At 41.2% G+C, this 12,408-nt stretch overlaps 2 protein-coding genes across 3 annotated transcripts; both read left to right on the top strand.

Moving 5' to 3' along the window:
- The first annotated feature begins 525 nt into the window (after nt 1-525).
- On the top strand, nt 526-5,082 carry slc33a1 (solute carrier family 33 member 1). 2 transcript variants are annotated; one of them, XM_076281973.1, is made up of 7 exons: nt 526-573; nt 1,148-1,922; nt 2,303-2,502; nt 2,693-2,877; nt 3,039-3,156; nt 3,911-4,126; nt 4,394-5,082. In XM_076281973.1, the coding sequence occupies exons 2-7, from the start codon at nt 1,190-1,192 to the stop codon at nt 4,559-4,561; spliced, it is 1,620 nt and encodes a 539-aa protein (XP_076138088.1). In that variant the 5' UTR covers nt 526-573; nt 1,148-1,189; the 3' UTR covers nt 4,562-5,082. The 2 variants fall into 2 exon arrangements, with proteins under 2 accessions (XP_076138088.1, XP_076138087.1); XM_076281972.1 differs by having other exon boundaries at nt 528-736.
- Nucleotides 5,083-8,444: 3,362 nt separating this feature from the next.
- On the top strand, nt 8,445-11,956 carry c18h3orf33 (c18h3orf33 homolog (H. sapiens)). Its single transcript, XM_076281974.1, has 5 exons — nt 8,445-9,671; nt 9,813-9,872; nt 10,209-10,362; nt 10,965-11,125; nt 11,390-11,956. The coding sequence occupies exons 1-5, from the start codon at nt 9,561-9,563 to the stop codon at nt 11,660-11,662; spliced, it is 759 nt and encodes a 252-aa protein (XP_076138089.1). The 5' UTR covers nt 8,445-9,560; the 3' UTR covers nt 11,663-11,956.
- Nucleotides 11,957-12,408: the final 452 nt, after the last annotated feature.

Below are 12,408 nucleotides of genomic sequence, written 5' to 3'. Positions count from 1 at the left end.
TACTTTAGTGTATGTAAATAATTGCTCAAGTAATTGAAAATAAATGTATCTAAACAGTGTGGTCATAAACAATTACAATTATTTTCGGCATTTCTTTTATTTATGTCTTTAATTAAAAAAGAGTTCCTAACCTCCTAGTCACCTCTTGTAGATTTGCCAATGGTGTCAAACTTGAGGCAGCCATTGCATTATAATACATTTCATAGTGTATTTGGGGAATTATTTATTCACATACACACTAAAATAATTTTGAAATCAATTATTTAAAAAAATCAGTTGAATAACCGCAGCCTTTGAATAGCCATGGTTGGTTTGAATTTGCTTTGCTATTGCCACTATTCAACAATATCGCTAAACTCATGAAACACAATGCCCACAATGACACAATGATTAAGAACAATATTATCAGACAAATATATGCACATGTGCTGCGGGTGCGAACTGTATTAGGCCATTTTAGAGCACCGGCGGAACAAAAATGTCGTGCTTAGTGACACGTCATCTGAAGTATACGGAAGTGTTTGAGAGACGCACCACTTCCTCAGTCTGCCTCATATCATCATTCAACGCCGGGTACTGATTTTCCTGAAATGCTGACTATTTCACCCATTTTAACTTTGCTTGAGAGATACTGGACATTCACGGGTTATAATACAAATATATGATTGGTGTTTTCTGACGTTAATTCATCCTTTTAATCGCTCTGTCTTAAGTGGCATGTGTTTCATCGTTTCAGGTAGGCTACTGCGCGTCACAGCTGGCACGAGATCGTTTGTTTTCGTGTTATGTTTGTGGCAAGGATTGTATGTTTTTCCCTATTATATGTTGTCTATTCGTATGTATTTATATAATTCACTGGCATTGTACTTTTCTCTCTTTGTGGTCTGTCTCTGTTGTTTTGTCCTACCTGGAAACCTGATCCAAGCCAGATTAGCCAGGGCCTGTCATTCAAACAGCAGGCTAGGTGTTCATGACCGTGTTGTGTTTTGTTTTTACTTTCATAGCATACTTCAAATAATCAAACAGCTACACTTTAACTTAAGTTCGTCCTAGACTTACCTCTTGCTATGCTTTTTCAGAGCTATTTCTCCTCTTCATTGGTGTTCAGTGTAGAATCTCAACTAAAGTCAATTGTCCTATTCCGTAGATCTTCCGTGGGCACAGCTGGATTGATGCCCCTCAAGTTACCATGGAGTTGCATGAATCAGTCACACACAAGAACGGGAGGCAGAGGAAGCCCGTTCTTCCTGCAGACAACATGAGACATCAGGAGGCTAAGTCCTCAGACATGGACACTGAAGAGGAAGAGACATTGCTGTGGACTGAGGAAAACAAGGTCCGCAAGGGCATCAAAGAGGAGCTGGGAAGCGTCTTGCTGCTCCTTTTCCTTTATGTCCTCCAGGGCATCCCGTTAGGCTTAGCAGGCAGCATCCCGCTCATCATGCAAAGCAAGAATGTCAGCTACAAGGATCAAGCTTATTTCAGCTTTGTCTTCTGGCCCTTTAGTCTTAAGCTGCTATGGGCTCCACTGGTTGATGCTATTTACTTCCAGCAGTTTGGACGTAGGAAGTCATGGATGGTTCCCACACAGTATCTGCTGGGCATCTTTATGCTGTACCTGTCTGTCACAGTGGACTCCTTACTTGAGAGTGATGAACACAAAGGACCTGATGTCATCACTCTCACTGCAGTCTTCTTCATGCTGGCCTTCTTAGCTGCCACCCAGGACATAGCAGTGGATGGCTGGGCACTAACTATGCTGTCACGGGAGAATGTGGGTTATGCATCCACCTGCAACTCAGTTGGCCAAACTGCGGGCTACTTCCTGGGTAATGTGCTCTTCCTGGCCCTGGAGTCTGCTGACTTCTGCAACAAGTACCTGAGGTTTGAGCCTCAGGAGAAGGGCATCGTAACTCTCTCAGGTGGGCATGTCAAACACAGTGCTAGTTTAAATATTGAAACAAGTCAAAAGATTGACCAAAATTGCTTGCACTGGCTGGATTCCTACTTATTATCAGTGTTTCAGATTGTGTCAATGTGTCAGTTAGCATCATTGTTGTTGTTGATGTTTTCTGGTTTATCATAGTTTGTATTATTTATTTCGCAAAATGAGGTGTGGCAAATCTCCACTAATTAGTTTCTTGCAATATTGTCTTGCTCCCACCACTTGCTCACTTGTTTACTGTCTGTCAGTGCTTTTTTATCTCCTCAATGAATGGCATGGCATGCAGGCTACAGTAACACAATACTGTGGGTATAATGGCACTGTTGTAACTTGTCCTTTCTTTGTATCTGTTTACAGACTTCCTGTTTTTCTGGGGGATTGTGTTTCTTGTGTCAACCACCCTTGTTGCCATCCTAAAGAAGGAGAATAACCAAAAGGACCTTAAGAAAAAAAAGAGGGAGGAAACACAGGGTGTCATGGAAACGTACAAACTGCTGTTCTCCATTGTGAAGATGCCCACGGTGTTCACCTTCTGTGGTCTACTATTGACTGCCAAGGTATTGTATAAAGCTAAAACTACTAAAATTCACACATTCAACTGTAATGTAATACTTGATCAAGCCATTTGTAAATTCATGTTAATTCATGTATGTAGCTTGTAACCGTTGTTTATATCTCTGTGTGTGTGTGTGTGTGTGTGTGTGTGTGTGTGTGTGTGTGTGTGCACCATTGACTTGTGTGTTCCAGATTGGCTTTTCTGCAGCAGACGCAGTGACAGGGCTGAAGCTGGTGGAAGCAGGTGTTCCAAAAGCTCAGCTGGCCCTGCTGGCGGTACCAATGGTGCCACTGCAAATTCTGTTGCCCCTCATCATCAGCAAGTACACAGCTGGTCCCAAGCCTCTCGACATCTTCTACAAGGCCTTCCCATTCAGGTACTCTCACAGCTTCACTTGAAATGTTTGGACTTGCAAGAATACAGACAATTCCTGTCTGTCCAGGTTTTGGATTTCAAAGAGGTTAATGTCCATAGGTCAGAGATTAATATCAGAATGCAGGGTGCATGTTTTAAGAGTTACTTTTCCATTTGTCTTAGGCTGCTGATTGGTTTAGGGTATGCACTGCTTGTATGGTGGACCCCGAGTGTGAAACAGGAGGAGGGATATCCTGTTTACTATTACGCTGTGGTGTTGCTAAGCTATGCTTTTCATCAGGTAAACTCTCCATGTACTTTGGCATCATTATGGGTGTAGCCACAGTGGTTTTCCACTTTAATCCATTATCGTAAAAGTACCAATTTCTGCCCCTTCCGTTCGAAAATCTGAAAACAAAAATGTTTAATACCTAAAGGTTTTTAATACTTAAATAATATTTGATTGATAATAATAATAATAATAATAAGTATACTCTTTTGATCCCGTGATAAGCCTTTGGAACCTGATGGAACCATTTTTCAGTAGCCATAAGTGTGTAGATTTGTACAAAATCTTGTTTGGTTTTTAACGGGAGCTTTTACAGCCTAAAATATCCAATTTTGTTTACCGTGCTCAAACTTTGGTGCTGGGCTGGTGAGTGCCCAATTTCCGCCCACTCACTCGGCACAAAATCAAAATTCCACTGGAGCTCCACGTGGTTTTGTACACATAGCCTTACAACACTGTTTACAGCTCTTCAAGTCACTGTACAATGCCATTTTTTTGGTACAGAGATAATTTAGATACCCTTATAGGAGGTGGGTGCTTGCATTTCTTTTTGGAATCCACTGTTTTGGTTAGAATAGAAATTAATATCAAGTGACACATAGATGCAAAAGGGCGAAAATAGGGAACGGGCGGAAATAAGTAACTTTTCGATGAACGTGTGTTGACAAGCGTAATGAATGTGTTTGTTTTTGCACAGTCATCCTGAGTAATCCTTATGAAAACCTGTCCCGATGATATGGTCATCTGTTTCTATCTTTTCCAACAGGTGGCACTGTATAGCATGTATGTGGCCACTATGGCCTTCCACGCCAAGGTCAGTGATCCTGTAATTGGTGGCACTTACATGACCCTACTGAACACTGTGACTAATCTGGGGGGTAACTGGCCCTCCACCCTGGCCCTCTGGCTGGTGGACCCACTGACCTCAAAGGAGTGCCAGGGAGCAGCCAGCCAGACCTGTGGCTCTCCAGAGGAGGCAGGAGTGAGTGCAACACCCAGTGATGGGTCATCTAATATTTATTTTGCTATTTGTGGTAGATATATAAGATTATGCCTTAATAAAGAAAGTAAAGAAACAAGAATAAACAAGTCCTGTGTAATTGAAGATTATAGTGTTTGATGAGGCTTGAAGTAGCCTTGGTAACCTGCTGATTTCCAAAGTCTATTCTCACAACGGTGGTAATTGGCTAAGATTGTTGTATATTGCCTTAATCTCTCTCTCTCTCTCTCTCTGTCTCTCTCTCTCTAGCTTTGTGTGAAGGAGGGTGGGACATGTGTGACTGTACTAGACGGATACTATGTGGAGTCAGTGGTGTGTGTTGTGATTGGCCTCACCTGGTGGTTGTTATTGGGCAAGAGGCTGAGACGGTTACAAGAGGAAAGCCCACAGGCCTGGCACTGTAAATCATCCAAATGAAAAGCCACAGCAACACCCTGCATTATCCCAACGCTCTTAAGGGACTCACTCTCATTACGCTCAGAGACCTCACAATGCCTTTTGTTTTATTTTAATTCACCCAACGCACACATCTGGCTACCGTTGAAATGTGGACCTTAAGAAGAAAAGTTCCCGTCTTGAATCTATATGTCATGATTACTTCCCAAGACATAACATGAAGACTTGTTTAAAGATATATGACAGATATATGAAGATATATAAATAGAGATCTGCTCCACCGGTGACATTTTCTGAATTTTGAAAATGTTATTAATGTACTTTGTCACTTCAGTGTATGTGCCTTTTTCATTTTGAGGTTCATGAAATTTCTGTGGGATTCCCTCATATGACACTCATCCGTAGTTAAACAGCATGGATTTGTTTAGGTTCAGAGCAGCTAACCTTCAATTGTCAATGTTTCCTGATCATACAGAGAAAAAGAACAGAATAAATGCAAGGATTAAAGTTCTCCGTCATAGGACGGATTTCCGTCAATTTGATTTTAGAAATGTCATATTTGAGATCGATGCAGATCCGATGAGAAAAAAAATAGGAGGGGGGGGGGACTGTCACCTTTGCTTTTCCTTTTTTAGGGCAACTACAAATATTAGGTAAATGTTTAAAGACCTAATAGTGTTCTTGAGAACTTTCTGTGTCTCAATCCGTGACCGCTCAAGTCCTATACGGCCTACGTCAGCCATGAGTTTCGCTTTGTATGTTGTAGCTACACACTTGTCTCGGGCGTTTGCTTAAAAAAAAGAACACGTATGGAGGACTATAACGGTCTAAAAGTTGGATTATAGTGACACAATCAAACTTTTTTGGATATGATATTGTGAGCTCTATGTGCGAATTCGGAGGCTGTGTTCTTTCCGTGCATCAATGTAGACACTTACTATCGCGAACTCTTGTCAGGGGAGGTCATTCATTTTGGGTGTCACCTATGACTTGAACAGATAGCCTGCTATGCCACCCGATGTAGGCTACTATTATTGTTACAGTTTTTAATCAATGCAACTAACATTATGTGTAAAGCGACGCAATATAAACCGTAGCCTATGCAATTTATTATCCCGTCTGTTATGACATACAACAATGTTTTTCACAATTTGCGACGGAAGGTTTTGACTGAGCGTGTCGAGTAAGGGGGTCAGTCGTGTTTGTGACGCACAGACAGCCTTGTAGCCTATTTTGCTTAGGCCTCACTTTTAACGACAATAGGTTGTGAGTGTATGTTGACAAAAAATAACCATACAATTAAAATAGTCAACTTAAAACTTTGCTTTAAAATATTATTAATTTATAGCACAAAACCATAACCAGTGGGCCTACCAGAAACTCGCATATTAGCGTCATGATTTGTGTGCGTCTATTTGGCAAGGCCACTAGCTGTCATGGATGCGTTGTTGCTAAAGGAAGGCAGGTGTCAAAAGTAAAAAAATAAATGCAGATGGGCAGCTGTAGGAAACGGGGGAGAACTAACAAGCCATGGTGTAAAGAAATTAAAGTGCCAGGAGTTTGCTTTTGCGCGGTTCGCTGCAAGAAAATTGTTTATGGATGCAATAGGAAAACGTTTTAGCATGCCACCAATCAGAAGACCGCCATAAGGTTAACGTTCGTGCACTTCAGGACATCTTCCCTACCTGGTGCAACTAGCCACCACGACAGAGGTAGGCTACGTTTATCTATGGCTGACCGTTTTTACGTTTAGAAAGTAGGCTACGCACACTGGCGCCTTAATGCAGGGGCTATGTAGATTTATTAACGCACCCGTGATAATCTACATCTCCATTTAAACCAGATGTTTTAGAGCGCACGTTGAGATGTATTCAGGGCAGGGCTGTACCTACACTGGCGCCTTAATGCAGGGGCTTACCTGGGCTTCAGCCCAGGGGCCTCGACCAATGAGGGGCCTCCTAATAATAATAATGATAATCAATAATAATAAACGGCGTGTCCGTATTCGTGGCGTCATTAGCCTACTCTGGAGCTAGTCTAAATAATTGAGCACATCGTACTGCTCTACAATTACATCCATGCAGAGGCCCCCTTTGTCTTCTCCAATTCTAAATTGTAACAAAATGTAACAAAACGTAATAAATCCCAACGGGTGTAGAGGAGCTAGAGGAGAGGCTGAAACTGACTGACAAACTTATCATACAAACTCTGGAGATAACGTGGGTAGGATTGAAGCAACGATAAACGAATGACGTGGATTCCTGTAACTGTCCATGAAAACAGAAGGCATAGCAGGTAAATATCGTAGCAAATAGCCTGGAAATGAAACGGCTTTAAAAACATGTATTTCACTTGTCTCATTGGAGTGGACGCAGAACATGGGCTGTGGCGCAAATAAATGAATTAGTGATCTGCATTTCCGTTCACCAACAGCTAAGTTTGTGCTAACCCATTCGCACATATTATAGTCTATGTTATGTTTACTCCATTGTTAACGTGAGATATGTCTCCATGTAGTGTAGTGATAATGCATAAGGTAGCCATGTTCACGTCACATGAGCCAGCTTGTTCTGTAGGCTAAAAGTATTTCTGTCCCTCCCAAACTGCGTTAAACTGGTGTGTTAAGTAGACAGAATTTCAAAAAAACTCCTGGGGAACCCCCGACACGACAAACACATGCACTTTTGAAAAGCTTTTAAACGTCCATATGTGTACCCATCTTTTAATTTAGCCTACAGCCAGAGTTCAACAAGTGTAAAAGTTCAACGCTTTTTTTCGTGCAGTAGGCTAGCCTTTTTGATAAGCGATGTCATGGGTAGGCAGACGTGATTCGAGGGCTTTCTGTTCCTGTTTATGTAAAGGTTTTACATAGGCTGAATAATGATAGGCTACACTGCATGTTATTAACCAAAAGCGCACGCTATGTGTCGGGTCAGATCGCGGGCCGGGTATCATTTAATCATAATTAATATTTGCGGTGGGGGGGGGGCTTAAAAAACATATAGCCCAGGGGCCTCGGGTGGTATTAAGGCGCCCCTGGCTACGCATGTTATTTCATAGCGCAACACGACCTGTCCTTAACCATATCGCAACCTCTTGTCAACCTTATACAATCTGTTGCTGAAAACAAAAGCGCCGTCTCCAGATTGTCGTTACAAATGCGCAGACCTCCTGCATGAGCCCACACAGTATTGCTGCTCATTGGAAAACTGAGTTGTCTGTAAAACTCAAAATTACCATGTTATCATTAAATGCGGATGAGGCAACAAATGGAAATATGAACAATATCTAGAATGTTCTGATTTGTTACTTTGATGAGGAAATGGGAAGTCTTGCAAACTTGATTTTATAGATTTTACTTGGTGTTGAATTGCATATTAACAAGAAAAAAATCTCCCCTTTAAACACTTTTGGCCTGAAGTAATTAAATAAGAGTGTGTTAAAGCCTTTCTACAATATTGCTGCAGTAGAAAAGAACAGCAATGGCTAATCAGCAATGGTCAGGGATGGTACTAAAATATATTTTTGTTCATCAGGAAAACTCAATCTCAATCAAGAACACTCTCAATTCGCCTTATTCACATGGCGGCCATTGGCGGCTAAAACGAGGCTACAGGGTACACAAACCATAGGATTGTTATGTTCTATGCATTCACCTGTAGGTGGCATTAATTATATAGTAAGTGTACCCTGTAGCCTCGTTTTGGTTTAAACAATGGCCGCTGTGTGAATAATGCGAATACTCCCTTTACTTTGCTGTTTGCATCTTTTTGTACATTAAAAACCAATAGGTCGCGACCGCAAAAGGGGTGCTATCTCTATAGGTAGATATGAACAACGTATGACTTATGGCCTGAAAAAAGTTCAGTCAAACGATTTTTTTTCACTTTAATCCCTGTAAATGTGTGCAGTAAACTACAGTTGCTGCACATTGGTTTCCTCACACACACATTGTATTACATTGCATCACATGTAACCAACGGAACAACCTATAGTTTTGTGCTGGAGTAATAATACAATGTGATCATGCAGAGCATTGTTTAGGTCCATATAAAATCATCTGCTAAATGGTGTACTAATCTCACAAGACTATTTGAATACTATGAAAGTGCTCACATGCACAATACACTCAGGCTGTCACAGAAACATCAGCTTTATTTGACAGTAGTATACCCTTAAGACCAGCATTTTAAAAGGGAATCGGTTAGGTTTCTGTTACTTTGTCTTCATGATTGCCTTTCATTTGTTTGTTGGCTTTTTAAAGCGATATCCAAAGCTTATACATGCCAGTGTATTTCAAGCTATTCCAAACTGAATGAGAAACACTTGACCTGTTGTCAGCTAAATCATATTTATGTGATTTACCAAATATGTCAAATCATGAGTAGTAGCCACATACTGTAATTTTAGTAGTCTGAAATTTGAAGACTTTGTGTTTGTTTTAGAAATGGTCATTCCTTCCACTGGTATTTTGATTTTATATCACTTCTCATCTTTCTATGGTCAGTGATGATTTTATTTGTAGAATCTTTGGCGGTTTATAGGATCAGTGAGATTAATCAGGGCATGTGCATTAAAGTTAATGCATATCTGTGAGCAGTTTATAGTAAGTAACCAGAAGAATTTCAGTCTTCTCATAATTGTATGCCTTATGCACACTAAAGTTGCCCTTCATTTACTTAATATGTTTGTGTTCTTGACATTTATAATGTTTTTGTTTCAGCCTATACACCATGCATGTCTGGTCAATATCCATGTAAACCACTCTTCCATGAGCTATGGAAAATGAATCACAAGAGACGACTATGTTTTGTGGCATTGTCCATCAATGCGGAAGAATTTTATACCAGCATTTTTTAAATGTAATGCAAAACAACTGATGTATATAATACATGTGCTGCAACACATTATTGTGCTACTGTTTTGTCTTCGTGAGCACCCGCGCGTTTTCAAAAAGTATGGCTCATTCGACGTGCCGTACTGCGTAGAGGGATCTCTGTTGCAGTGACAAATAAACAACATGCCGGATGAGCGACCTGACATTCTGAATGTACCAGATAAAGCAAAGACTAACCTTAACATTATAGCAATAGTATCAAAGGTTGCTGACGATAACTTGACGATTGTGCGGGTATGAAGGAAAATATCAGCATAAGATACCGGTCATGGTTATCCTCTTTGTGCAGTGTAGTCGCTTACAGGGGCAACTACGAAACTGCACACCACATCATAGGGTGTACATTAACTATGGAATGCTGTTTGTTTCCTGCAGAGTGTGAGCACTGGATTAGCTATCGTGGGCATTGTCATTTTAGGAAGGAGCATCAAACTGGTAAAGATGGTTTTAAGAGTTTGTATTTGTCAGTCTGTGAAACCTGTAGCCTTTGTGAAGCTAAAGTCCTGTGAATGCACGCCACCAACCAGCAATGGCACCCACTATGTTAAATTGTTTGGCATCAACCAAAATTACTGTGAAATTACACAATGAAAATAGGGATTTGTATTTCTCCTTTAGAGTCCCCCAGAAATAAAGGTCGAGATTGACTGTTTTGGGGCATAAACTGTATGTAGTCTATGCTTTGGAGAGACCTCTTTGAAATCACTAGACCAATCTGTTGTGTCATTTAAGCTATTCCTCATAGACTTGTTCGGATGCCTTTGTTTGCAGCTCACAAAGTTCAATGCTGCTTCAGAAATTCCCTCAAGGTTCATTGAGCGGAACGTTGGTCTTCGAGGGAGAGTATGCAGCATTACTGACAAGGGACTGGAAGTGGAGCACATCCCAATTTATGTCCCTGTCCTTTCCCCCCTGCTGATGAAATGTGAGTGCACTCACAAACACGTTTACCTCCAGCAGAACACAAAATCCTATCTGTTGTCTGCACTCTGCACATTCACACAACAGCTGTTAGCTAGACAACCCAGTAGTCCTACACCCAGACAGCTGTCACTAATTAGATTTTAATTAGTGATTGATGTGTGTCTGCTTAGTAAACCTAGTAAAAAAAGTGTTTTTTTAATGCATGCAAGCTAGTGGTATTTAGATTGTTATCCTTATTTGACCGGAAAAGTGCAGTTGGTTTATGTCATACATTGACCATTATGATTATTCTTCCCGCAGTGTTCACATTGACCACACTCATCCAGTTACAACAGGCTTACACCCTGACCTGCTGAATTAAAGATTAACCAAAACCTAAAACTGAACTGTTGTAAATTGTGTGCTTTGCTCTGTTCTCTCGTTATTGTTGACGAGTAGAAATTTGAACTTAGCATAAATTAAGCTGTTTCATTTGGGAAAATGTACCCTTATTTAATTTAGCCTGTTTTGATGGAATTACTTTTACCATCAAGACCTTGTATTGAGACACTTTCAAATGTTTAATGGAACTTGTTGTAAAGCTCAATTCCTGTGGTGGTGCAGATCAGGTTGGGGCTCCTCTGCAGGTTTGTCTGGCCGGAGTGGAGTTGACCCCGGAGGGCTGGGACTGGCTGAGACGGCAGCTGAGACCTGCGGAGACGGTGTGGCTGAAGCTAATTAGGAAAGAGGGCGACAGCCTGGACTGCTTTGTCTCAAGAGGCCGGGTGAGGGGACACCTTTAAAATCATGGCTCATCTCTGGCATGCTTCACTAACAAACTTTAACTGCCTCTTAATACATCGGTGGGACAAAAGGATAAAGATCTGATCTGAACAAAATGTCAACTCTTTTTGTCCATATTCTTTATTGAAAGCATTGCCACATCAGTTATGCTAACATGTTGGGTGTTTACTCAATGACCGTATAGCCGGCTCTTTGAGTATGACCTGTGACCTTCCTCCTGTTTACTTGTTCTCTGTGTCCCTCAGGGCTTCCTCTTGGGCACTAGTCTAAATGAGCAGATCTTGCAACAGGGCCTGGCCAGGTCCACACCGATCCTGGGATTGGACCACCACTCACGGGTGTACTGGAGACTCCACAAGAGACTGCTGAAGGCAGAGCTCAAGGCTGAGAGAAAGGGCCGAGGGCTGTGGAGGGAGGACGACCTCAGGGAGAGAGTCTCTGCGGTCGTCAGAGAGAACATTGTGGTCAAAGGCGTGAAAAGGCTTCTCTCACTTATTTCCGGGACCAAAGAACAGTGAGCACACATTAATAATCATCAGTGCAAATATGTTGCTGAATTATTTGTGCATTTTGATTGATCAACTCCCACTCCATTTACCTAAATGTAGTAAATTGATATTTATTAACACCCTTTCTGACCCCAGACAAACACACATGGATACAGCTGGTACAATGTTACAACTAACATTTGGTAAAATTATGTATATTTTCATAAGATACTTCATTGTACACATTTGTCACATTGTATTGCACATGTAAAATAATGTAAATAAAGCTTGAATACTCAAATTTACTGAACCTTACAACCGAAAGGGGCACGATAGAGTTTTTTTTCCTGAAACTAACATAGTACCTAGTATTACACTTGCCTAGCTTTGCTTTACTTAGACAGTATTTGTGGTTTCTGTGTCACATGTTTGAATTGCTAAACAGATTAATCAATTGTTATTTAGCGTTAGCTGCTATAGGACCACATGGGTCAGCATAATCTGCTTTTTTCCCCGTTCACTCTCATCTTTATTTCCAGCTCAGTCCCCCTGCTTCTTGTGCTTAGGATGAGCAGGTTGGGCATTGTGCTTAGCAGCAATCCATGGGGGTCTGCCTGATTACCCCACCCAGACAAAGCAAAAGTACTGTTGCCATGGATTCAGCAAATCTGAAAGACAAAGAGTGTCAAAAGGTGATGAGCTCTTAGTGGCCCCAAACTGAGGGAACAGAAAGGGTGACTGTATCGGAGCAACGTGTCTTGACGTTTAAAACTTTC

Source organism: Alosa pseudoharengus, unplaced genomic scaffold (assembly GCF_046254945.1).
Source record: "Alosa pseudoharengus isolate Yale_2024_CS ecotype anadromous, Long Island Sound unplaced genomic scaffold, YU_APseudo_1.1 YU_APseudo_1.1_scf_13, whole genome shotgun sequence".
Taxonomy (NCBI): Eukaryota; Metazoa; Chordata; class Actinopteri; order Clupeiformes; family Clupeidae; genus Alosa; species Alosa pseudoharengus.
This window is presented reverse-complemented; position numbering and strand designations above follow the sequence as displayed.

Coding starts and splice junctions, on each gene's coding strand:
- slc33a1 (XM_076281973.1), top strand. CDS start 1,190: ATGGAGTTGCATGAATCAGTCACACACAAGAACGGGAGGCAGAGGAAG. Junction 1,923..2,302: donor GGGCATCGTAACTCTCTCAG/GTGGGCATGTCA, acceptor ATCTGTTTACAG/ACTTCCTGTTTTTCTGGGGG. Junction 3,157..3,910: donor TAAGCTATGCTTTTCATCAG/GTAAACTCTCCA, acceptor CTTTTCCAACAG/GTGGCACTGTATAGCATGTA.
- c18h3orf33 (XM_076281974.1), top strand. CDS start 9,561: ATGCCGGATGAGCGACCTGACATTCTGAATGTACCAGATAAAGCAAAG. Junction 9,873..10,208: donor TAGGAAGGAGCATCAAACTG/GTAAAGATGGTT, acceptor CTTTGTTTGCAG/CTCACAAAGTTCAATGCTGC. Junction 10,363..10,964: donor TTCCCCCCTGCTGATGAAAT/GTGAGTGCACTC, acceptor GTGGTGGTGCAG/ATCAGGTTGGGGCTCCTCTG.